Source organism: Chelonoidis abingdonii, chromosome 9 (assembly GCF_003597395.2).
Source record: "Chelonoidis abingdonii isolate Lonesome George chromosome 9, CheloAbing_2.0, whole genome shotgun sequence".
NCBI classification, from domain to species: domain Eukaryota; kingdom Metazoa; phylum Chordata; order Testudines; family Testudinidae; genus Chelonoidis; species Chelonoidis abingdonii.
Genome location: NC_133777.1, coordinates 72,649,509 through 72,674,475, shown reverse-complemented (window position 1 = coordinate 72,674,475; position 24,967 = coordinate 72,649,509). Strand labels below are relative to the sequence as shown.

The 24,967-nt window shown below is 44.2% G+C and overlaps 1 protein-coding gene across 1 annotated transcript in view; it reads left to right on the top strand.

Annotated features, from left to right (window-relative positions):
* AGBL1 (AGBL carboxypeptidase 1) overlaps positions 1–24,967 on the top strand; it is a 377,222-nt gene that overhangs the window by 122,150 nt on the left and 230,105 nt on the right. Inside the window, exon 18 of the mRNA XM_032806521.2 lies at positions 13,849–14,029. Coding sequence (XP_032662412.1) covers positions 13,849–14,029 — 181 coding nt within the window. The remainder of the gene's footprint in view (positions 1–13,848; positions 14,030–24,967) is intronic.

Sequence of the window (24,967 nt, the reverse complement as noted above, 5' to 3'; positions counted from 1 at the left end):
AAATAGCCAGTAAGAATGGCTTTATTAAAAACAAATCTGTTTCAATACCTTTTCATAGAAATTTCCAAATAAAATGTTGACAAATTAAAAAATTATATTATTGCATATTCTGTCAAATCAGGAATTTTTCTATAGTGCTACTTCTTTAGTAGCTAGTTCCAATCAGCATTACAGTGTGCTTTAAGACGTTTTAAAACTGGTTTTAGTAACGATGCATGTGGCAAGTCTTTCCATATAGTGTAAGCTTATGTTTGTGTTGCCAAGAGCAAGACAGGCACAGGGGCACCAGTTTAATAATCCCGCCTAGGGCACTATAAATCCTAAGGACGGCCCTGGGCACATCTATCACATTAGAAAGGTAAGGCTACTGATATTAAAATATGAATTGTGTGCTTTTATCTGTAGAACAAAAAAAGTTAATAATTAAGTTTTTTTTTATGTAGTGCTTTATCCAAAGCTCTTTACAATAGATAGCTAATGGTACAGAAAACATTTGGAAAGACCATTAAGTGGTCCACTGAGACCCTAAGCAATTTTCAAGTGGTCCGTGGAAAAAAAAGTTTGAGAACCACTGATCTAGGCCATTTGCTAGGCACCCAGATACTATGGTGTTGAGCACAGTATAAATGTCTAGATAAATAGGTGGATGCTAATAGGCACCAGGAATCTGTGTGGGCGAGAGGAGAAAAAGCAGCAGAAGGCCAGAGGCTGAACTGGGAAGGAGGTGACAGAGAAAGGAGAGGTGTATGGATTGGAGAAGGGGTTCTTCATCCAAGGGAGGATAGAAAGTTATAGAAGTACCTTGGTGGTCCTGCAGACACCAGGTAGATGTGAAGGAACAGGTGGAAAGAAGGGTAAAAGTGTCCTCCCATAGGAGAGCAAAAATGGAAATGTCTGAGTGAAGCATTTGGAATATTGCAAAGATAATGATGTGGATAATATTCAGGGTGTCAAAAACTTCTAGGACTTGATCCTTCCCTGCCTTTCCTCTTGTGTTGTCACTTACGTCTGTGCAAAGTGGAGGAAAACACCACCCTTTCAATGTGGTAGCCTTCGGTGCCCACTTTGCATAGGTGCAAAGGCTACCAAGGTCTAAGTTTGCGGAGAATCAGGCTCTTTGCCATTCCATTCCCTGTGGCTAGCAGGAGGCAGGCTGCTATTTTCACAACACTGGCACGAAGTCTGCCCTGATAAATCAGTGTCTCAGGCTACTGCAGGTTGCTCCATAACTCAATAGGGAATTTGTATTGCTGCAGGGTAGGAGAGTTGGAATTGAAGGCCACTCTAGGAACACAGTTGTGTAAATCCTGGCCTTTGGCAGCCCTAGCTGTTTAGCTATGTTTCATAAATCAGGTCATGTCGTGTCTGTCACAGCTTCCAGATGCCAAACTCTTTCTGTGGCACCTTTGTCAAACATTTTAAAAGGGCAAGAAAATCAACAGCCAGGAGGTCATGATGAAGCACAATCTAACTCAAGAATTGGGCTTCAGACTGAGGAAAGAAATGAGAGCAGCCGGTGAATAAGTGAGCAAGAGGCTGTCTATGGAATTCTGGGATCTCATAAACTGCATTCTTTGGGTGCATGTTGTCTCCAGTGTTTGGGCTGCGTGATACATCTGACTGCTTCTCTGTTTTCACTGTGCCTCATGTTTGCTACTCCCAGACCATCAAAGATGCAATATACCCGCGTCCACCCTTATGTGCACATGCAGCACAGTATGCTGTGCCATGAGCTGGCATATACACACATTTGTAGAGATGTGCTTAATAAAGCAAAACTCTCATTCAGACGGATTGAATTATTGACCAGATTGCTTTGCTAACAAACACAAGCTCTGGTGTATGTTTCTCTTCCCTAGTACAAGACCCACTTCCTCGATCCTTAACCAGTTTTCTCCCCAGTTTGAATATCCCTTGCCATGCAGATCCCACTAACTTATTTACTAGCTTTTAATTTCATCTGCCTAGGCACAACTTGCAATTAAAAATTGTGCCCAGCGAGGGGAAACAGCCTATTTATCACCAATCAGCTCATATTTTCTGCATTCATGGAAACTGAAGTCCTATAGGCACAGGGAAGCATTAGCACAATCTTCCTAAAATGTACCCTGCCAATATGTCCCAAAAATTATTCCAATAGCTAATGCATGAGAACCTGAAAATGAAAGTGGACTATGAACTGAGAAACTGACTAGCTTGCTTTCATCATCCAAGCTGAGTGAAATGCATAGAGCAAACAAACAACCTAAGTAAAGTGCATTAAACTTTCAAACTTCTTTCCATTTTAATATTAGAAGGTGTTAGAATGGTAGGCAAGAAGTTTTTCGTTTAACGGTATATGGTTTTTATGGCTCATTACAACAAATTGTCACACACCAAACTGCCCGCTAACCTTTAATTGCTCACTTCATTTTAATTGGTCTCCTACAGAATGTTTGAACCCCTTATGCTTAACAGTCTGACCCAACTTGTGTTTAGCTCAGACACTCTGATTAGCTCTGTGAAGCTTGAAAGTTTCATCTGAACCACCAACAGAAGTTGGTCTGATAAAAGATATTAGCTCACCCACTGTGTCAATCTAACCCTTTAAACAGTTAAAAAATGGATGTCACCTTATCCCTTGCAAACAAGGTACTGGCATAAAAAGCTTTCTGGGGAAATAAGTCATAGCATGCAGTGCTAGTCATCAACCAGTCATGACACTGATTGACAAGGATCGTCTTATTTAAATACATGTTTTATATTTTAAAAGCATTTTGATAGTTTACAGACCTGAAGATGAAGTGGCTTCAAATGCAATGCAGTAATGACTTAAGGGCCAGTGAACCTCCAAGGCAAATAGGTGGGAACCAGCGCTAGCTCTTCTTAGACCATGCAGAGCGACAGGCCCTTTGGCAGCATTTCTTGGAAATCTTCAAAGCTCTGCCAGTGAAATGTGTGTTAAAGATGCAGGAAGGCACTGGGATCCCATCAGCGAACCATGGCACCGTAGTCAGCTCCACTGAGCCAATGGATGCACTAAATATGCCAGAAATTCAAGCTGAACAGCACCCATTGCTCGCATCACCACATTGTTTGACAAATAGAATCTTCCAGCCAGGACTGATTTTGAAAATAATTTGGGAAAGTATAGTCAATGAATGCTGGAAATGTCTCTCTGATACACTGTCTGTGGTCTTTTCTTCCAAGAAGATGCTGTGGGTGGAAGAAAAGGGGGAACAGTAGGTGATATGTGAACTTCATACCAAACCTGGTTCCCTCCTCTTCTCTGTGGGATTGTCACATGGTTGCTGTCATAATAGCTTGTCTGCTCCACACAGGGTTTCCTTGGTCTTGTTGATGCACTTGTGCAATACTTTTCAGAAAGAGAACAATCCTTCTTTAAACTTTCCTGGCACTTGGTTTGTAAGAACAGATGAACTGCCCTTCCAGAACAGACTAATGGTCCATCTATTCTGGTATCTTGCCTCCAATAGTGGCTGGTGTAGGATGGCATAAACCCCTCACAGCATGCCTTGCTGTGCACTCTTAGAGCACCTTGAAAAAATTCTTCCTGACCCCAGCTGGAGATGAGTTGCTGCCCTGAAGCATGAAGGTTAAGAATCCTGGTGGTGGTTATCTCTGTTATTGTAATGTCAGATGCTTTAGGAAGAAACATAACAGTTCATTGTACTCCATCTGGCCTCTTCTCAGATGTCCTATTTAGCTGGTTCCAGGAACCGAAGAGCCATTTGCTGCATGTTTAATCATTACAGAAAGAAGAACAGAGTTGTATTTTATGTGCTATGCAGCCTCTCTGAAGTGTTACCTTCCTGACAAAGTCATAGGGAAATTGATATTTCATTGTGTGTGTACGTCTGCACATTTATACAGCAGCATGAATGAAGGAACCGATGGGCATGGTTCCCAGCTGTGTGTATAACGCAGAGCTCATTAACCAAGTATTGCTAGAGTGGTCGAAAGCTATAAATCCAGGAAAACCCTTGAATAAGCAAAGTTAAAGAACGTGCCTTTTTGGGTAGCATCTGCACTCACTCATCAATTCTGAAGCTCATCCCAGAAACTACCTCCCTTCCAACACCACATACACCACTCTCATCCCAAAGAAGGTACCCTGGGACTCTAGCCATAAATATAAGACACCAGTGCATAGATGTGCTCCTCTTCTTTCATATGACAACTTGAAAAGCTACATAAAAGTTGATGTCCAAGTTTGTCATCCACTCTCTGGCATCCAGTGACATGGAATGACTCAGGGCTGTCCCTCTGGGGAAAATTTTTTAGAGAAGTGCAGTTCACTAGGTGTTCCGTGGTTTGGATGTCTTCTCCACATTAGCATATAGGGCTATCCTTCATTTTCCATTCATGTACTAGGTAATTACAAATGCCCACATGAGGTTCTGATATGCTCACATTGATCCATATCTTATATGGCATGGTGAAGCAAGGGGTTTGGTTTGTAGGATCCATAATCAGGTCTTGATTGTTGAGCCTGCTATTTTCACAGCCTTTGCTACTTGTCTTTTGGTTGCAGTCCTGGAGTTTTAAGAGCTTTGGCCACTAACTGGAAAGGGTTCCTTGAGTTAAGTTGACGTCTGGGAGATCTTTATTGCATGGCTATACTCTTGTATTATTATTAGTATGCTTTTCAAAGGGATGGTGGTAAGATATGTCTGAGAGCAGAAAACTAGACTTGCTGTTGACTTCAGCGCCCCGTGACAATTCTCGTAATAGTGTTCAATTGCGCAGTGACAAGTTTTGTATGTATGCTACAAACCCGTACTGGCACACAGTATTCAGCTGCTGAGAAGACAAGAATATGGCTGTGTGATAACAAACCCAGACTTTCCCATATACGAAGATCTCCAACATCCCCCCCCCCCCCGCCTCAAGATACCACCTTAAGTTTAGGCACATTGATAGTAGGTGAGGCTACAATCCAGAACCACTCTAAACTATATCTGGAAGTCCATGCGCCTTAGTTTGGTGCCACAGAAAGCAACATTCAGGCACTTTTTTGCATGTTGGTTGCTCAGATGGAACTTGGAGAGAGCTGTTCTTTGAAGAGACGTGTTCAGATTTCTACATAAAAAATGAATTCAAATGGATAACAGTCATTAACAACACAGATCACCCACTGATGTAACTAGTCCTAAGCATCACAGAAAAATTTGGCCACTCTTTGCAGTCTGATTCTATACCTCACTGTTCTTATCTGCATCAACTCAAAACCATGTACAGAACAATGTCATTTATGGGTGAGGTTGTCCCTTGCTGGAGCAGAAGCTTAGGATATTGTAGCTGCCCCATTAGGGTGCTGGAATTTCACCCTCTATTCAGAGTCTCCTCCTAATCCCACTCCCTGCTCCTTGCAGCATAGTCCACTAGAGGATGAGGTACTTTATGGCAGAAGTTCACCTCCTTCCCTGGGCCAACAACAGTTTCATTCCCATGAAGCAACCCAGCCCTCTGCCCAAGGACAGAAGATCCCATTGGTTGCTTCCTTACCGTGCTCAGTGGTATCTGGAGCTCTCTATTGAGCCATCAAGGCAAGCTTAATTACTGAAAGGTGGAAATGGTTCTACCTTGCCAAACTCTTTTAATATGGAATATGAGGAACATTTAGTCAGTGCTCACCTATGGGGGAGACTATTTTAAAGACTAGAATCAGACTGGGACAGCAATGTGCCAGGAGTGAGTGCAATCATAACACCAAGGAGATGAACCTACAAAAGGCCTTTGCTGCGATGGCTTTGCTGCTGTGAGGTGTTAGAAGCTGCAGTTCAAAGATTTTTCCCCCTCTCTTTTTTACTATCTGCCCTTTCTTCCCTCTCTCTTTCTCTTTTTCTCTATCTTGCATGTACGTGTACAGACACAGTCAGAAACCCTTCCAGTTTGGTTAGTGTGGGATGAATGAACATTTGTTTTAAACATGCTCCGACAGAACATTTCTGGGGCAAAAGAGTGATAAAAATCAAATCAAGTGGAGGAATTTAATTTTTCCTATCAGAGCCAATCTGTGATACTTTATCTCTTGATAAAAATTGATATTTTATCTTTCTGATAATGGGAGACCGATTGCACTGCTGCCTCATAATTTTTTGTTTGTTAAAACTCATCACTTCAGGATGATTTCAAATCAGAAGCAGAGATGTTGCTGTGCCTCTTTTAAAGATGTGGCATATGTTTAAGAATGAGCATTTCCTTAATGTAAGTGGGATTCAGTGGGAAATGGATCTCCATTCCATAGAGACAATATCTGAGACCAGAGTGCACTCTCGACTTCAGAGCCATCCCTTCAGATAACAAATTGAATTCTTCTCCATTACAAATGGTTGGTTGTTCCCCTGGGTATCATGTCTTCCTACTGCATCTGATGCTTCTTATTCCCAGCTCTGATTGGAACACTACCCCATGCTCCATTCTTCATGTCACCCCTGGAAAGTAGAAGCTAGAGATCTACTCTGGTGGGATCCAACTTGATTTTAACCTGCTGTTACAGAATGATTGGGCCAAATCCTGAGGTCCTTATTCATGTTTTTCCTCATTCTTCACTTGTCCAGACTCCCTGGGAGTAAGGACTTCAGGAATAGGTCCATATAAATTAGTGAAGGAAACACCTGTTAAGACAACTCCTTTCGCCACTGGGCAGTGTAGGAGTGTTCTGTACAAAATAGCTTCTAGTGTTTGGGCAGTCCAGATGTACCTGAGCTTCTATCACTCCCTAGCGGAGTCTCTTCCTCAGCCTAACAGATCTCACTGATATTCAGCCTAAATATTCCTTTGCTAAGTTTCATCCTATTAACCCCGATTTCACCCCTGTGTAGCACTCTAAGCAATTCTTCTTCCTCCTTGCTGTTATGCTCAGAGAGCAAGCAGTGTCAGCAGAGGAGAATGGGGATTGCACTGGGGAGGAACTGTGTTTTTCAGAGGCAGAAAAGCCCCAGGCACCAGTCGGAGCATTGCACACAGTATGAACAGCAATTTGCAATTCCCGGTGAATACCCTGGGGGACCCTATCTGCATTGACCCCATCTGCAGTCTCTCCCATTGGGCCACATGTTACCTTTTATACCTGGAAAGAAGCCATGACGAAGTCAGTGGGGTTGGTAGCTGTGGACTGAGGGAAGTATATGGCCCTGAGTTCAGAGAAAGTCCTTGGGGCAAATTCACTGCTGGCATAAGCAGGCGCAACTCCATGGAAGTCAATGGAAGTACATTGTAATAGGCCAATGGTACGTTTGGTCCCTTGCATGTGTGACTCGCCAGAGAAATCACTGGAGGGTTGCCAGGCCTTTGCCCTTAGCTGGTTGAAGTCTGCACTGCAAATTAGGTAACTACAGGTACCTCTGTGTATGAATAGTGAGTAAGCAGCATGAAATGTTGGTGCAATAGGTTGCAATATTACCGTTTTGGAGTTGGAGACTTATTAAAGTTCTATCCCTCTCAGATTCACTTTTTATAAAGTATCATATGTCACCCCGAACCCATTACACCGTCACATAAATTATCAGAGTTTCCTTTCCCCATCATTATAGATTGTCATGGGAGAATGTTTTGTGACAAAGAAAACTTTCTCAGCCTTTTTCTCCTGCCTGATTCATTTCAGGTGAAATCCTTTTCTTGGGAAAATCTGCCCATGGATTTAGCAATTCTCTTCAGACCTCTGCACCGGACTTAACGCTCTAGATACTCAGGCCTGGGAGACATGTGAGAGAGCTCAGGGGAGATGTGGTCTCACAGCCCAGGGTCAGCATTCAGACTAGTCTCATCTGTGGGATACACTTTGACTGTGTTCTTGCTTAAATGCCCTCTGCTTTTCCTGGCTCCCACTAACTGCAATTCTTAGTTGCTCTTACATCTGAGTGTCCGGTACCATCACAGCAGGAGTCATTCACAAATCTATCCCTCCAGGAACTAGGGTTGCCACGTGTCCAGGTTTTTGCAGGATCGTCCCTGTATTGAGGTAGCTGTCCTGGGAAGTCTGTAAAGGTACTACATACACAATGCCAGCTGTCCAGTTTATGGTATCAAGATCATCCCAGATGTCTTGTTTTTATTGTACCTAAGAGGTGGCAATCCTACAAAGCAATAGCACCTTCATTCTCCTTCTACCTGCCATGCCTCAGATTGGCTCAAGACAACAAGGCAACCTGTGTTGCTCTCATCCTAAGGCCTGACTTTCAAAACGCACAGAATGAAAATCGGTGATTTGCAGTACAAAATACTTGAACATCTCAAATTTCCTACTGTCTTTAGAACAAATTCAGGCTATGGTGTGCGCCGAAAGTGAGCTATGAATGATAGATACTCATATTCCTTTAACCCTAACCCAGTGCCAGCTACATCAGCCAATTAGATAATCTGTTGGAAGGGCAATCTGCGAGATCAATGTTAGTGCTAACAGCAGCATAGAGACTAGGGGAAGGAGGAAAAGGGGATGCTGTGGCAAGCCATCCTCCATGCTTTGTAGGCAAAGTGCCATGTCCATGGAGAAATAATGCATGGCAACTTCTTCCCACAGCTTTCAAATGCCTCAGAATAGATCTAAAACCATATTTGACAGCTCCTCAAGTGTAAAGTCCAGCAGTGGCACTGTGTCAAGCTGCACCCAGCCTGAGCAGCATGTGCCTGTGTTCTGACTGGCCAATCATCTCTGAACATCTTGGATTCAAAGGTGAATGAATTCAAATGACACACGCACAAAAGGAGGTTGCCAAGCAACCTGGAGCCTGTAACACCCCCACCAGGGTATGAAAGTAGAGAACAGGCGGTTCACGGCCGAGACAATTACACTTGTAATGTTCTCTTATTGCCATTTGGAGCAATAACAATACATGTATTGTGTACTTTAAAAAACGTATTTCTGAATAATGCAGGGATGGAACAGACGGAATGGGAAGGAGATTACTAGGTCTTGCGGCAACTGAAAGAGACTGACAACTCTGTATCAATGTCTCATGTCTCCTGTGATATCTGTAATCGGTGGCCTCATGGCCAGCTGCTTTTATACGTTCATCCCATGCAGTGTTCTTGGAGCCTTGTTGTGTCTGCCTCATACAATATAATTTCTGCTGTCTGGCTTAGTGTAGCTGTCAGGCTTTGGGTTGCTGAATGTGTGTGTATTAACAGTGTTGCACAAAATAAAGCCATATCATGCTTTGGGGCCAGCCTGAAAGAAAAACTTGGGTTGTCCAGCCCTGAATTTCCAAAGAGAAAGAGAGAGAGAGAGAGAGTGTGTGTGTGTTAGCAGATGGGGAAACTCCAAACCCATATAGTCTGAACTCAGCAGGCTTTGGATATGTAACCTCTATAGGCTCCCTTGAAAATCCCAGTCCTATATTGGGTGAATACCGCTTATCTTTACAGTGGGCAGAGTGAGATCCAAAGAGCACTGGAATTTGAGGAGCTCAGAATCTCCACCTTCATCAGGCCCATCTGGAACTGTGCTTAACTCCCCCTCACGTGTTCTTTATTCTGAGGGACAATGGGATTTTGTTGGTCCCTCACGTTTCTCTCTGCCTCTGTTGCTAGCTTCCCCATTTGCTGTCATAATCTTCAGCAACATCAGAATTGCCTTTGCATCAAGCCTTGATGCTATCATAGCCAGAGGAGCCTGACAACAGGTATAAGATTAAGCAGCAGGTGCAGGCAAGCTGTACCGAAAAGACACTGCCCCTGTTTTCATGCAAATGCTCAGAGTCATAATGAATGAAGGGAAGAGAAAGAGAGATGAGGAATGTGTGATATGTTAGCAGAATTCTTACTTCAAAGGCCATTTTTCAAAGTTTCCCAGGAGGTGTTGGTGTCTCTTTAATCCTTCACCTCAGGATTCTTGGCGTCTGTTGGCACCGCGTTATATTCTGGGCATGTTGAAATGTAACACAGCGTAACAAGACATGATCAGTTGGATGAGGCTTTATGTAGCATGAAAAGGTTCCTGTGCTTTCTCTTTTTATTATTTACATTCCCAGAGAAGGTTATATGCCATGTGGGCTTTGCAAAGATAAATGGCTAACCCGAGCCTTCTGGCAGCTTCCTCAGAATTCAGCAAGGATTCTGTCTAAGAACTGGTCTAATACTTTTTATATCTGTTCTCAAATTTTAGCCTTGAAAGACCCATATGAGAAAGAGATCTCGCATGACTGTGCATGTCATGAAACCATGTGCAATTGGGCACCACTGACAATTAGGAGACACTCCAGACTGGAACAGCAGAAAGAGAGGCCCGACAGGTGTCAAATGCACTGGCCTTGCTGTGTATGTAGCCCAGTCGTGTCATAGCAAGGGGTGAATCGAGTCAGGAATGTGGTGCTTCTGCAGAACTCTCTATGGAGTCAGCACTGCAATAGCAGGGGGAGTTGGAGGTCAGGACTGAGCTGCATTTGTTGATTTGTGTCCAAAAAACTCTCACTGGGCCTGTCTGTGCTTAGCATGATTGGCCAGAGCCGCTGTCCAGCACTTTAATGTGCAATAACATTCATCACCTTTACTGAAGCAATATTAATGCAGATAAGTGGCTGAGTGGTTTAAAGTACAAGATCAGCTCACTCCTAGACTCCTGCTTACCACAGAACTAAATCTATGTTTCTGGAATATTTCAGTGGAAGGGAGTTTTATGGCTGTGTCATCAGCTCTTTGTTCTATTTACTGCATGTCGTTAGTCTTCCTGCAGAGTGCGATCCAGGGAAGCACAGCAATCCTGCATGGGATTTATCAGTGACTACTCGTAGGGAGAGAGCATGTGCTAACACGGTCTCCAGTAGCATGCCGCACACTTGATGGCATGCACCTGTATTGCAACTCTCCTGTGGATTGAATGTCAGAGCTGCTCATGTGTAAGGATCTCGCTCTGTAGGGTCTGCGTGTTTTGAAAGGAGGCTTCAGTTGATGTACCAGAGGCCTCTCTATTTGGAGCCAGAGGTCATGTGTTCCACCCCAGCCATACCATATATCAACTGTTAGCTGATAAATATCAATAGCATCCATGTGTGAAGCCTGGAGAAGAACCCCCCGTGAATTTGCTGGAACCCATGGACCCAATCTTGCAAGGTGCTGAACGCCCTCAACAACCCATTGTCTTCAGTGAGGGATGCGATCACTCATCACCTTGCTCGAGTCCTCAGAGAGTCCAGAACCCAGGCAAGAGAAAAAACTCAAATAACCTCCACTGGGTCTCTGGAAATAAGTTCTGGACATGCTCCAGCCTCTTTTGTAGCATACGGTCCCGCTGAGACAAGGGGGCTCTCAGGTCACCCTGTGAGGTAAGCAGGATTCAGGCCTCTTACATCACTGACAAAATTATGGCAAAACCTTCCTGGGCTTTTGTGGATAGCACGCTGAACCTGCTCTCGGTTTTCCTTTTGGCTGATGGCAGAAGTACATATGCTGGAAGGAGGCCTCTCAATTAACATGCTGCACTTGCTCCCACGCAGAGAAGAGATAAGAGTTGTTAAAGCTGTAGTCATCAATTGCAAAAGAGAACACATTTTATTTTGCTTTGTGCTATTTACAGCTGTTGTCCATTCCCAGTTCTCAGGAGTCCCATTCCCCAGTACAACTGCACAGTCCCATAAGTTTAACTCAGCAGTGAGACTGAAAAACAGCACTAAATCATGGTGATGGGGGAGAGAAGAAAATGTCTGGAAATGGGAAAATGCAGTTGATGTCTTTGCAAAGGCTGAAGTTTTTGCTTGTTGCTACTTTAAAGTGCTACAGACAGATGGCATAGAGGCTGTAACGGAATAGAAGCCTCACCCTCTGAGACTTGCAAAATACTGCTAGTGGCTTTGCAAAGGCCAGGGTGATCCTTTCTTGCAGTTTTTAAATGCTCAAGGCATTTTCTGTATTTTGATCAGTGTAACCCACAGCAAGTCATAGTATGCGAACAACGTGGGACTAATATAAGGCCATTGGGAAACTCAGTTCTAGTTCATGTTGCTTTACTGGACTCACGATACGGCAGCTCTGTGTGAGTTCTCAGATCACAGGTACAGCTTAGTCGTAGGCAGGAGGAGAGGGGGCTGGGGCAGAAAAAGGGAGAAAGAAAGAAAGAGAAATTAATTCTAGATCTGAGTCTGTAGCCCAGACACTTACAATGAGGAATAACTAAAGAACTGCATATGCAGTTGTCAAGAAGAAGCATGGTCTATGGGTTGATACAAATGAGTAGGAAATGAGAAATCTGAATTCTGTTCCCATCTCTGCCACAGTCTTGTTTTGTCAGGCAAGTTACTAGCCCTCTCTTTACTATACCTATTTTTTTTGAACATGGACATTATGAGGATTAATCCATTAATGTCTGTAAAGTGGTTAGAAATCCACGGGTGACGTTGGGATCCTTACAAGGTGCTATAGGAGGGCAAAGTATTATCATTTTGTTAACTCAGTATTTATTTACAGAATTATTGCTTACACAGTAAAGTGCAGCTGATTCCTTTTGCAGGGGTCACAGTTTCTACTTGGTACTGCCCCAAAGGCTTATCAGTCAGGTTCCCCTTGAGCAATATAGGTACAGCAAAATAATGTTACATATGTTAGAAATGATCTGATAGAGCTGGACAAAATCATCTTGGCATTGGTGTGACACTAACAAAGGCTGGTTTGCACAAAACCAAAATACCCAAAGTTGTTCTCAACATTGTGAACACTCAAAACAATATTATTTTTAAGCAAAATAATTCTTCTTCTTTCACTTTTGTCCCCAGTTCTTGCCCACATCCCTGGTCCTGTACTTTTCTCCTCTGTCCCAATACCGATCATCCCCATTCCCAGATCCTGTCCCTCCCTCCCTGGAGCAAGTTTAGTGAAGATGGAATGTGGAAACTGAGATTTTTCAGAGGCTTATAACTTGGCCAAGTTTAGACATTTTTCACAGGAACAGCAAAAGACACATCCCTGATATAATGGTGACTCTCTCTAACTCCTGTCACGTTTTAACTCCCTTCACTAAAGCATGAAGGTGCTAGAGTTTCTCAATGCAATAGTTGTAAGATTTTTTTTTAACAGAGGCAAAACAACATTTTTAGCTGAAATTTCCCAAAATATTTCAGCTTTAGGCACTGGCACTGAAAATTTCAACCCCAGCAATTAGTTTGGCAAAATTATAAGCAACTGAAAACAGTGTCTTATAGTTGAATGTGCCAGGCAATAGTAACTGTATGTGTCACTAGTCGTACCATCTATATTTACTTAAATCAGGGAAATAATCTCTCTTACTTTAAGTGAGTATGTAGTGATGGTTGACCTCAGAGACTGTCCTCTTTGCAGCCTGCCTAGATAAAAGCTATATCTCTATTATTCCTTTATTTTGTGCAAAGTCACTTGCACAGTTGTATCACCAATGGGTTTGATTCCCCCAGCAGTGCTAATATTTTGCACCTCAGGTCCAAACCCTAAGGGCAGTGAGATGCTTAGGAGCTTGGAATGTTATCAGCTGCTCAAGGAGAAACACAAGGTGAAGCTGGCCCTTAGCGAATGAAATCCTGTTCTGTCACCTTTAAGCATCAGTGCAATTTGTCATTAACTTACAGGGTCAAACTTTCATAAATGGCCTTGAAATCTGAAGCTGCAGTTTCATGCAGAAAACCCTATCGCTGTGCATGCAGTTGTCTGTGCAGGCAAATTCAGGGATGGTAGGGTTCTATGTGCAAAATCATGTGTGCAAATTTGAAAGCCAGTATGAAAATATGACCTTTAGAGTTAGGAAAATGTCAAAACCAAGGGAACACTGCCTCTCTGTTGGCTTATTGTCAAATTATTCTCTCTAGGGATTAAAAGGAAAAATGCCAGCCACAAAGATAAAATACAAAACAATGGCCTATCTATGTTTTACTTTCTGTTTTATAGGCAATCGTCCCTATGTGGTGCTCATGGCACGTGTTCACCCGGGGGAGAGCAATGCCAGCTGGGTAATGAAGGGGACCATGGAATTCCTCATGAGTGGTGACCCCATTGCTGACCTCCTGAGGAAATGTTTCATTTTCAAAATCATCCCCATGCTCAATCCAGATGGAGTCATCAATGGCAAGTAAGTTGTGGCAACCTTTGTTTACCCTGGGACTGTCTGAGAAGCCTTCCCTGGACCTATATGGGAAACTTTACCTCAGACTGGGCAGCAAGCCTTATCTTTGGGAGCTGTTGGTCAGGAGAACATCCTTCATATGGATCCTGTCATTCCTGTGTTAGTCACATATAGTCACACAATAGTCACTTGTTTGGTGTCTGATTTCACAACTGTGAAGAGCAATAATAGCCCTCAGCTGTCAGGGCAGAGCTCTGCCACAACCACATGGGTTAACTTGGCTCTAGCTGGCTAAACAGAAATCCATCTGTCCCTGCTAAATCATTCTGTGCAGACGTCACCTGCAAGACAGCAGTGCTTGGGAATAACTTGCTTTAATTGATGTTTTGCATAGCCTGAGTCGGGGGAAGAGGATTACAGATCTATTTTTCCTTTGTGCTTTCATTGAAATACTTCCAACCAGTGGCGCTCCCTTCATCTCCCCACTCACATTTTTTGATGGATTTTGAGTCCTCCTGGGCCTAGGGAATGCTGATCTGCTCTGGATTCCCTTGGGGGATGTCTGCGCAGAAAAAGTTGTGCGTGGGCTCGCCTGCCTGAGCTAGCCTGGGTAACAACAGAAGTGAAGGCAGTGCCAGGAGGACTGCAGAGTGGATAGTGAGCTGAGTATGTACCCTGGGTGTCTGCTGGGCTTGTGTTACCTGTACTGCAGTGCCCATGCTGCATTGTCTTCGCTGCTATTACCCTTGCTAGCTGGATTCAAGGGAGCTCAAGCAACTAGTTGTACATGGCTTTTACTGGGCAGACATACTCTTGGAGTCTTCTTTGCATGCCCCCTCCTTTTCCACCCCAACATATGCACACATGGTCACTCACTCCCTCGCTCTCTTGACTGAATTGAAGAAAGCACTATCCTGCTTCTGACATAGAAACCTGAAATACAAGGTAGCCAGTGAGTTGGAGAGAGACCCTATTTTAGAACTGGGCTACATGAGATGGGCTTGTGTGATATTTGGGGAAACCCCAAATGCTTCTGAACGTGGAGTTTGCCCACTTGCAATGGGTATTTGGTAGTGGTACTATAATAGATTCACTGTCTTTTTTTTAGGATGATCATGTCTCCCCCTGGTGACAGGCCTCAGCAATTATAACTACCTGCTGATTATAGCTAGAGGAGTTATTCCTTTTGGTCAGTTGTAGGGGCTTCCATTTTTGGTGCTGAAGGTGTTAAGTTTTTGATCCTCACTGGTGACCATGGTTCATGTGTGTGCATGGCCATGTTTGTTATAATAGGCTAATCTCAAAAGTCTGGGAAATCGGTTTAGACAAGCACTCAGAAGTCTGGCTGCTCCTTCAGACATCTTGAGTGTAAAACTGTGTTGGGATCTTCTGGGAGCACCCTTCCTTGTGGCCTGTGGACCCTTCTGATTTTGGTACAGGCTGGATGGGACCCACGGGTGCAGAGACAGTAGCAGAAAATGAAAAACAATAAGAGAAAGTGAACAGAACTTTATCAAACTTCCCAAATTAATTCATTCTGAGTTGGTGCAAAAGCTTCAGTGGGCAGATGCTGGAGGTTGCTTTGATATTCCCCAGCCTGTCACAATGCTATGAACCATCATGTCATTCATGATATATCACCTCCAACGAAGCTGGTGCAACAGCAGCTTGGCAACTCCATGTGATGGAAAAAGACATAACCCCTGAGTGTTCTAGGTCTCTGCAGGCAATGAATGCCCTAATCCTTCCAGGCAGCAAAGGCAAATGGAAGGTGAATGGGTTTTTTTGTTCCTCCTGCCTCTCTTTCACTGTACTTAAAATCTCCAGCAGATGGAGGACTGGAGGGAAAGACTGACCTTTCTTTCTCAAGCATTCAGGAGGTGACTCTTTAAGGGTGGGACCTCAGCAGGGAGGACAGAACTCTGCATGGCACTTGGATGAAGTGCCACTTCTGTGCTCATGTCACGCAGGAGGAACTCCGCCTCACCAGGCACAGAGGAGCTCAACCCTGACTCAGGTGACAGGAGTACCTCTTGCTTGAGAGATGAACCAGGAGATCCTAGTTTTATTCCTGGCTCTGCCATTGACTGCATGGCCTTGGGCAAGTCAAGGCTTGTCTAGATGACCAGTTAGCGCATGGCAAGTTGGGGTGTAAATCTATGGCACCCTAGCCTGCCACGCACTAGAAGTTCCCTGCTGTGCTTTGATCTCCTCTGCCTTGGAATGGGGGTAGATAAGTGTGCATGCACAGTAGGGAACTTCTAGTGTGCAGTAGCAGGGTCCGCATGTCTGGTTAGTGCATGGTAGGCTAGTGTGCTTTAGATCTACACCCAGCTTGCTGAGCACTAACCGTTCATCTAGTCAAGCCCTCAGTTTGCCTTTTTGTGCCTCTGTTTTTCCAGCTGTAAGATGGGGATAATCATAGATGTTAGAGATGGAAAAGACCTATCTAGTCCATCTCCCTGCAAATGCAGGATTGCTGCCCATGGTATATTTACAAGTGTTTTACCTGGTCTAGTTTCAAATGTTACATTGATTATTCCACAACATAACACACAGTATAGCACACACAGGAAGGGTTTCTGATACTCAGTGTATATTTTTCCCATCTCTTAATTTCATCCCCCAGTTCCTGGTGACACCCTTTATAATTATGTTGTGAGGCTTAATTAAAGTGTGTAACATACTTTGAGATCTTGAGGTGGAAGACGATAGATAAGTGCCTAACTCTATCCATCCACCTGCTTTTGTAGCTTCCAATTTATTACACAGTGAGAGAATGGAGATGCCAGTGTTAGGGGGCAGGAAGATATCTCACTTGTGTCTTAATGTGGCTTCAACCTTCTGAGCCCCCTCTGCTCTGGTGAGATATCCCCGCTCCCCAGGCTCGCTCCTTTCTCATAATTCCATCAGAAATAATAGCTGGAGAGGTAAATGATCTCAAAACCTCCAGTTTTCACATCAGTGAGATACTTCTGTGTCGGCCTCCACTTGGGAGCCATAAATGAGTCAAGGGAGCCATGTACTGGAACTGTTATTAATTTGTATTACAGTCGTGCACAGAGGCTCTGACTGAATTCAGAGCCCGATGGTGTTAAGCCTTGCACGTGTACATACTCAGAAGTGGTATCTGCCCAAAACTGCTCACAGTTTAAATAGACAAGGCAGGCAAAGTGTAAGAGGAGAAACAAAGGTACAGCAATAAAGTGACTTGGCCAGGGTCGCAGAGGTGGGACTAGATCCCTGACTCCCAGTCCAGTGCCCACTCCCTGGAAGTAGCATGGGCCAAGCGATGTGCTGGCTGCCCTTCCTGCAGCCCCCGTTGTTCTGGAGCAGCGAACAGCAGCCAGTGGGAGCTGCAATCGGCCAAACCTGGGGATGTGAAAGGTAAACAAACTGTCCTGGCCCGCCAGGGGCTTTCCCTGATGGGCTGTGTGCCAAAGGCTACTGATGCTTGCCCTACTCCCTGCCTCTCCTGGGCAGGGATTCCCCCCCACACACACACACATCGCATTGCCGCCCCTTCCAGCCCCATGCCGAAAGGGTCAGGAGGAAATAATGCCCTTGTCTTCTCTTTGGGAGGCTCTTAGAGGAGCCAGCCAGGGCAGTTTGATTGAGATGATTACCTTGAGCATCCCTGCCTGGCTGTGGCTTTTTAATGAGCAGAGTGATTGCAAATCTCTCCCCTTTGGAAGCACAGACTTCTGTCAATCTCTCTCTCCCCCCCTCACACTTTGTGCCGTGGATTAATGCTGCTCTAGTCCCCCTATCTCAGCATCTTTCCTTATTTAAGAGAGGATTAATTTTTCTTTGTTGGCTGTGCTTTGAAGCTCCTCCTCCCCCCATCTTCCCTTGGTGCCAGAGCATGCATAATACTTCATCACCAGTCATGGAGATGGATGCCAGTGCGTGGCATTTACAAAGGGATCCTGCTAGCAGCCCTGTCACCCCCGTGGCTCCCTGCCATACCCAACCCAACGGAAGAGCACTCTCATCCCAGCAGGGCACTGCACGATCACACTCCAGAAGCCTCGTGCAGTAACAAGACAAGCAGGGCCTCGGTGTTTGCTTTGGCTAATGTGAGCTGAAAGTTACACTTGGGAAATATTTCCTAATGCAGACATGAGTGCAGTAATGTGATTACACTCCAGCAGCACACGGCTGAAATGGGAAACTTCTCTCCTCCCGTCCCGACCTCCCCAGCTTTTCATTTCTTTCAGTGCTTTTACAATCTATCCCCATCCTTCAGCAATAGAAGGAATCACAGCTCTGGAACTGACTATAAATGAAGTATGTGTGTGGGGTGCTTTTCATATAAAAACATAGCTCATCACCAGTCATCACAGCTGAACTTGGCTTTGTTCAAACCCAAAAGAAATTGTGAGCATCACAGTGTGATTGTTGTTGTGTTTGACTGAACGCACTGGTCCTATACCCTTTCCCAGAGAACAGCAGCCAGGCATGTAGCCAATCAAATGACAGATCTGATTAATTTTATTATATATGTTAAGTAAAGTATTAGACATTCCTTATCAGTGCCTCTCCCAGCTCTAGTCAAGACGTGGGGATTGTATATTTCTAAGGGCAGGGAGCAGTCTGAATGGCTTTTTAAAAAAATTTTTTTAGCTAAAAAGGAAACAAAGAAATAAAGAACTAATATAAAGACTCTTATTTGACAGAGAGCGAGAGCACAGTGTGTGACACTCATTCTGCAATAGCAGCCATCTTGAACTGGTTAGCAGAGAGTGATCTTGCAGGCAGGCAGCGTACTCCTTTTATTGTAAAATCTGGGTCTGGAGACCTGGGTTTTATTCACGGCTCTCCCACTGACTTGCTGTGTGACCTCTCTGTGCTTTAGCTTCCTCCCGCCTAAAATGGGGATAATTATGCTCTCTCACCTCTAGAAAGCATTTCAGATCTCTGGATGAAAAATGTGTAGATGTGCTTGGAGACTTGGTATATTCTCTCTTCAAAACTGCCAGCTTCCATGTTTTAAATAGTTTGCAGTGGTGTGACTTGTTCAAAGGCAACAAGCAACACTCCCACAGAAAACCAGGCAAGAACCGTGCTAGATTTAAGGTTATGTAACTTAAAATAGGCTGTCTGGAACTTTTCAAAATTGCTTAAAAAACACTTTCATCTGTCACTTGAGCTGAAATCTGTGCTGTAGCCTCAAACTAGATTTATTACAGTCGGAACTCATAGACTCATAGACTTTAAGGTCAGAAGGGACCAATATGATCAGGTAGTCTGACCTCCTGCACAAAGCAGGCAATCCTACCCATCCACTTCTATAACAACTCCTAACCTTGTCTGAGTTTATTGAAGTCTTTAAATCTGTGGTTTGAAGACCAAAAACCTCCAGGGCCTCTGCCAATCTGCCCCAGAGGAAAATTCCTTCCCGACCCCAAATATGGCGATGAGCTCAACCCTGAGCATGTGGGAAGACTCACCAGCCAGCACTCAGGAAAGAATTCTCTGCAGTAACTCAGATCCCTCTCCATCTAACATCCCATCACAGACCTGTGCAATACGCCCTGAATCAGAGTCTTCAAGGGAAATTGGAATAGACTTAATTATGACACCACAAATGGAGCCTTTCTGACTGAGACATGCAGACAGTGGACTGGTACATAGAATTCCATTTATGCACACATTCACACATGCGTTTATGTGCAGTGGCAAAGCCACTCACAAGCTTCCTCCCACGGATACACATCCTGACATAGAGTTGCACACTATGTTGACATCTTTGTATGACCGTATGCAATCTTGCATCCACGCTTGGGATACTTCGGTAAATAGCCCCTGCACACAACTCATGTACACTCGCACACACCTGCTTCCCTTACACACACACTCACTTTCTCACTCACTCACAACCTTCACACACTCACTCACACTCACAAAGAAGTAGTCAGCATTTTGTGTTCTTGTTGGCCTTCTCCAGACACTGCAGTTCTGGATAAATATTGCTATTTATTATACCTAAATTTAGGGTTATTAATTATATCAGTATAAACCTAATTTATATCACCATAAACAGCTATAATAAATGCTGCCAAATGCTAATACTCAGTGCTTGCGAACTGTGCCTATGCTTGATGGTTTTTTTCCTCCCCACTTCCCAGAAGCATTAAATTAAAAATGATTCAGCATTGCAGGACCATAGCTCAAGCTATGGGTGGGAGCGCTCAGGGAAATGCACTTGTTTTAAAAAATATTCCACACCAAACAGCCTGTGGATTCTTTGTGCATGTTTTATCTCCTTGTTTCCCCTTCCGTCTCTGCCACTCACAGAGCCCTGCCTGGGTGATGTGGCTAGTATTACCAATGTGTGGCCAGTCCTCGCCAATCTCCAGCGTTGCCACCCTCTTCTTTCTTTTCCTTTCCTCCTTTTGTACTGCCCATCTCTGTTCTCTTCCACCTGCCCCTCTCTTTCCCAGTGTTCTCCTCTCCAGGGCTTGAATCGAAGAAGTACGCGAGCCCTTGGTTTTTCTGTGACATTGTCCGTTTTAGGAACACAAAGCATTGTACAGATGAGTTAGCCTTCCCAGCTGTGTGAGCCAGGAAGTATCATCTCCCATTTCAATGGTAGCATAAATGAGACATGGAGAAGTTAAGTGATTTCTTCCCAGGTCACAGAGTAAGTCAGTGGCAGAGGTAGGAATAGGGCCCAGGAGTCCTGATTTGCTCTTTTAGGTTTTAGCCACAGATAGTCCTTTCTCTGTTTTAAAAAACCTAGATAAACCGAACCATAAATGCTGATCTAGCATTTCACAGCCTATAGTTATAGGTTCAGTTAAGGTCTGCTTTAACTGAGGGTGTCATTATTGGTTGGGTCCTATTTTATTCAGGTAGCTTTCTCCATCCCAGCAGAGTTATGACTCTTATCTGAATGTTTCACTGAAGCTAAAGTGGCAGGGTTTAAAATCCTTGATAATCATAGGGCTTTTCCCTCTCTACCTTTCTGTTAGGCCACATCCCAGGGCCAGTGCAGGACTGTTCCCTACTGCACATATTCTGGGTCTCTAAATATCCCAAATGATGGAGTTTCTACCCTTCCTTTCAGAGCCTGCACCTTGATTTAATAGCAGGGTGCTCAGAAAAGGATAACAGAAGCACATCTTCCCTCTTCCCCCAACACTGCCTCCTCTTCTGGCAGGGGAATTGAAGAGGAATTTATTTCCCTTAATAAAATATTGTGTGAACAAATGGGTGACATGTGCTCTGCAAATATACTCTGAAGGCTCCCAGCAATTGGTCCATCTATGTTACATGTGTATGAGTGTCAGTGGGTGTGTGATGGCATATGGGTTGGGGGAGCTGCTAGGTTTCTGTAGTGCTGGATCACAAGGGGCTGTTTAGAGCAATGTCATTAATTAGTACAGTGAGAGGGTTTCTCTTGTATCATGAAGAAGATCCCCAGGTATGGGAAGAAGGAGGGAGCATACAACAGGATTATTTTCCCCCTGCACTTTGCCATTTACCATATGACACCATCCCCTAAACCATCCCAGGGAGCCAAGCATTGAAATTGGCACAGCCAAGGTTTTTATGCTGTCCAGGCCAGCAAAATTTGTGCTAAATACCTTTGCAAGCTAAGGTGTATCAGATCCAAGAGAGAATTTTGCCACAAAGGAACTTGTATAGATGATGATACAGATATGCTGGTGTAGCAGGAGGCTATCTTAAGTATTTGAGAGTATGGATTAATGTGCTCACTTGCTGGAGAACTAAGTCATGTGTTAGGGTGTGTGCGTATTCACCACTGTCCTCTGCTAGAAGGAAAGTGTCCAACATGGAAAATATCTATGATACGGTGACTCGGTTGGAGGCATGAAAAGCAGATATAAACTCTATAGGCGAGAGTCACCCTGCAGAGGGAAGATTTGTCATGGGTAATGATATCCCTGCTGCCGTTCTCCAGGGGTCCTACCAAAAGAGGACCGCTTTAAAGACCATCTAGAGCTCCATGGGCTCCCCTCCAGTGGAGGCTGCCCAGGAGAGGCACTGAATCAATGTATTTCCTAGGCAGACTGGCCCTGCCCCCTTTCATCCTGTTCCGCCCCATTTTGGGTGACTGTGTCAGCCAGCGCCAGCTCCCCTGGTGGAGTAGGGATTTGGGGGCAGCTTGAGGATTTCCTGTGGAGTGAAATGGACCCTGTTACTGCTATTGACAACTAAGAAGGATTGCCCATTAGATCACCGGTGGAGGCCTGTTTGTTTGGAGCGATAGCCAGCAAGCCATGGGAAGCAGCTCTGCTTAAACCTATCCCTTTGCACTGAATTGAGGTCACAGTCCACCCACAGCACCTCGCAAGTAATTCTCCCTTTGCAGCCAATGGCTTTGGGCCGAAGATACTACAGCCATGATACTGCCTTCTACCAGTACTTCCAGCAACATGTTATTTATTCCATTGTTTATCTACTGGCACTGCCTTGCCTCTTGAGTTATTAGCTTTATTTGCTTATTACCAGTGTTTCCTCCTCTGTCAGTGTGTTCCCATACATCTTTGCTTCTCAAGAATATGCATTCCTCTCTATTTACTGCTTTTCCTGATGCCTGCCCCCCCCCCAAGCTTCCTTCTCCCCTTTCCTGGCAACCTAGTAACGGCCAAGGAGATAAATAAGGAACATAACTCTTCCTGGCTATTATTTTTGTTGTGGTTGCTGGGAACAGTAATATATATAATAACAAGGAAACAAATCTTATTACTAAAGTAATTACAATAAATAAAAAGCCAAGAAGGGAGATGAAGGAAGGGGCTGTCAGAGGAGTGATTGCAGCATGGTTTTTAAAAAATTTCATTTCCGTGAGATGTTCTCTGCCACTCTGGTGATATTCTGTCGAGGGAGGTTGTGACTAATTAGCAACCAGTTGTTGTTGCTGTTGTAATATACCCTCACCTAATGTATTTGTGTGCCTATGTCTTTAAACAGTAGCTTGTCTATGTATCTGCACTTGTCACACATCAGCAGTTGGTTTTGTTTCCTTTAAGGTACACCTACACTACCTGCCAGATTGGTAGGTAGAGATCAATCTATCGGGGATCGATTTACCGTGTCTAGTGTAGACGCGATAACATCGATCCCTGATCGCTCTGCTGTTGACTCCGGAACTCCACCGTGGTGAGAGGCGAAAGCGGAGTCGGCGGGGGAGTGGCACCAGTTGACTCGCTGCCGTCCTCACGGCCAGGTAAATCAACCTAAGATACGCCAACTTTAGCTCCGCTATTTGCGTAGCAGAAGTTGCGTATCTTAGGTTGACCCCCCGCCCCCAAATGTAGACCTAGCCTAAGTCAATGAGGTTTTGCGGACTTGGCCATTCTTCCCTTTCTCTTCTAATGTTGTGAACTTCTAGGATTTGAGGGATTTTTTTCCCAGGAGCTCATGGGACTGAGAGCCAGGAACAATTGTGTTCTAATGCCTCTTCTGAAACTGAACTTCTTTCTCTGCTCTTGAACAAATCACTAAACCTCTCTGCCTCAGTTTCCCCTTCTGTACAGTGGTGCTAACTAAACTTACTGTAACGTAGTGAGGACTAATGAGTTAATGGGCCAAATTAAGATCACATGCGAGCAAGTGCCTCTCCCCTTATTTCAATAGACTTACACTGGCTTACAGCCAAGGCTGTCACAATATCTGTAAAGCTCTCTGAAACTGCGAAGTACTTGGTAAATAGTGTGGCCATTGACTCCTGTGAGCTCAGTAATAACAGTATTTGGGACTACTAAATGCTTGGAGTTTGTTCAGCCTAAGGTATGGTATTAACTTGTAAAATGGGAAGTACCTTCAGGTTACCATCAGTATAATGAGGTAAAGAAAGAAGATTGGGCTGTATTCCATGATCTCAGAAGGAGAGTATTTTGCTGTACTTCATAGCTCTAAAGAGTAAATTGAAAAATATCATTACTGTCATTATTTATCTATAATTAGAGTGTAAAGAGGTTATTTTACCTCTGTATTTGGCACTGCTGGGACAGCTGCTGGAATCCTGTGTCTGGTTCTCAGGCCCACAATTCAAGAAGGATATTGACAAATTGGTGAAGGTTCAGAGAAGAGCCATGAGAATGATTAAAGGATTAGAAAACATGCCTTAGAGCAATGTTTCCCAAACTTGGGACGCCGCTTGTCTAGGGAAAGCCTCTAGAGGCCGAGACAGTTTGTTTACCTGCCGCCTCCGCAAGTCCAGCCGATCGTGGCTACCACTGGCCGCGGTTCGCTGCTCCAGGCCAATGGAAACTGCTGGAAGAGGCGGCCAGTATGTTCCTCGGCCTGCGCCACTTCCAGCAGCTCCCATTGGCCTGGAGCAGTGAACTGCAGCCAGTGAGAGCCACGATTGGCTGAACCTGTGGACACAGCAGGTAAACTCACCGGCCTGGCCTGCCAGGGGCTTTCCCTACACAAGTGGCATCTGAAGTTTGGGAAACACTGCCTTAGAGTGATACACTCAAAGAGCTCAGTCTATTTAGCTTAACAAAGAGGGCGATTAAGGGATGACAATCTGTAAGTATCTACATGAGGAACAAATATTTGATAATGGGCTCTTCAGTCTAGCAGAGAAAGATATAACACAATCCAATAGCTGGAAGTTGAAGCTAGACAAATTCAGACAAGTAATAGGGTGTACATTTTTGACAATGAGGGTAATTAACCATTGGATCAATTTAACAAGGATTGTGGTGGTTTCTCTATTGCTGTTCATTTTAAATCAGGATTGGATGTTTTTCTAAAAGATCTGCTCTAGGAATTATTTGGGGAAAGTTCTGTGGCCGGTGCTATACAGAAGGTCAGCCTAGATCAGGGGTCGGCAACTTTCAGTGGTGTGCTGAATCTTCATTTATTCACTCTAATTTAAGGTTTTGCATGCCAGTAATACATTTTAACATTTTTAGAAGGTCTCTTTCTATAAGTCTGTAATATATAACTAAACTATTGTTG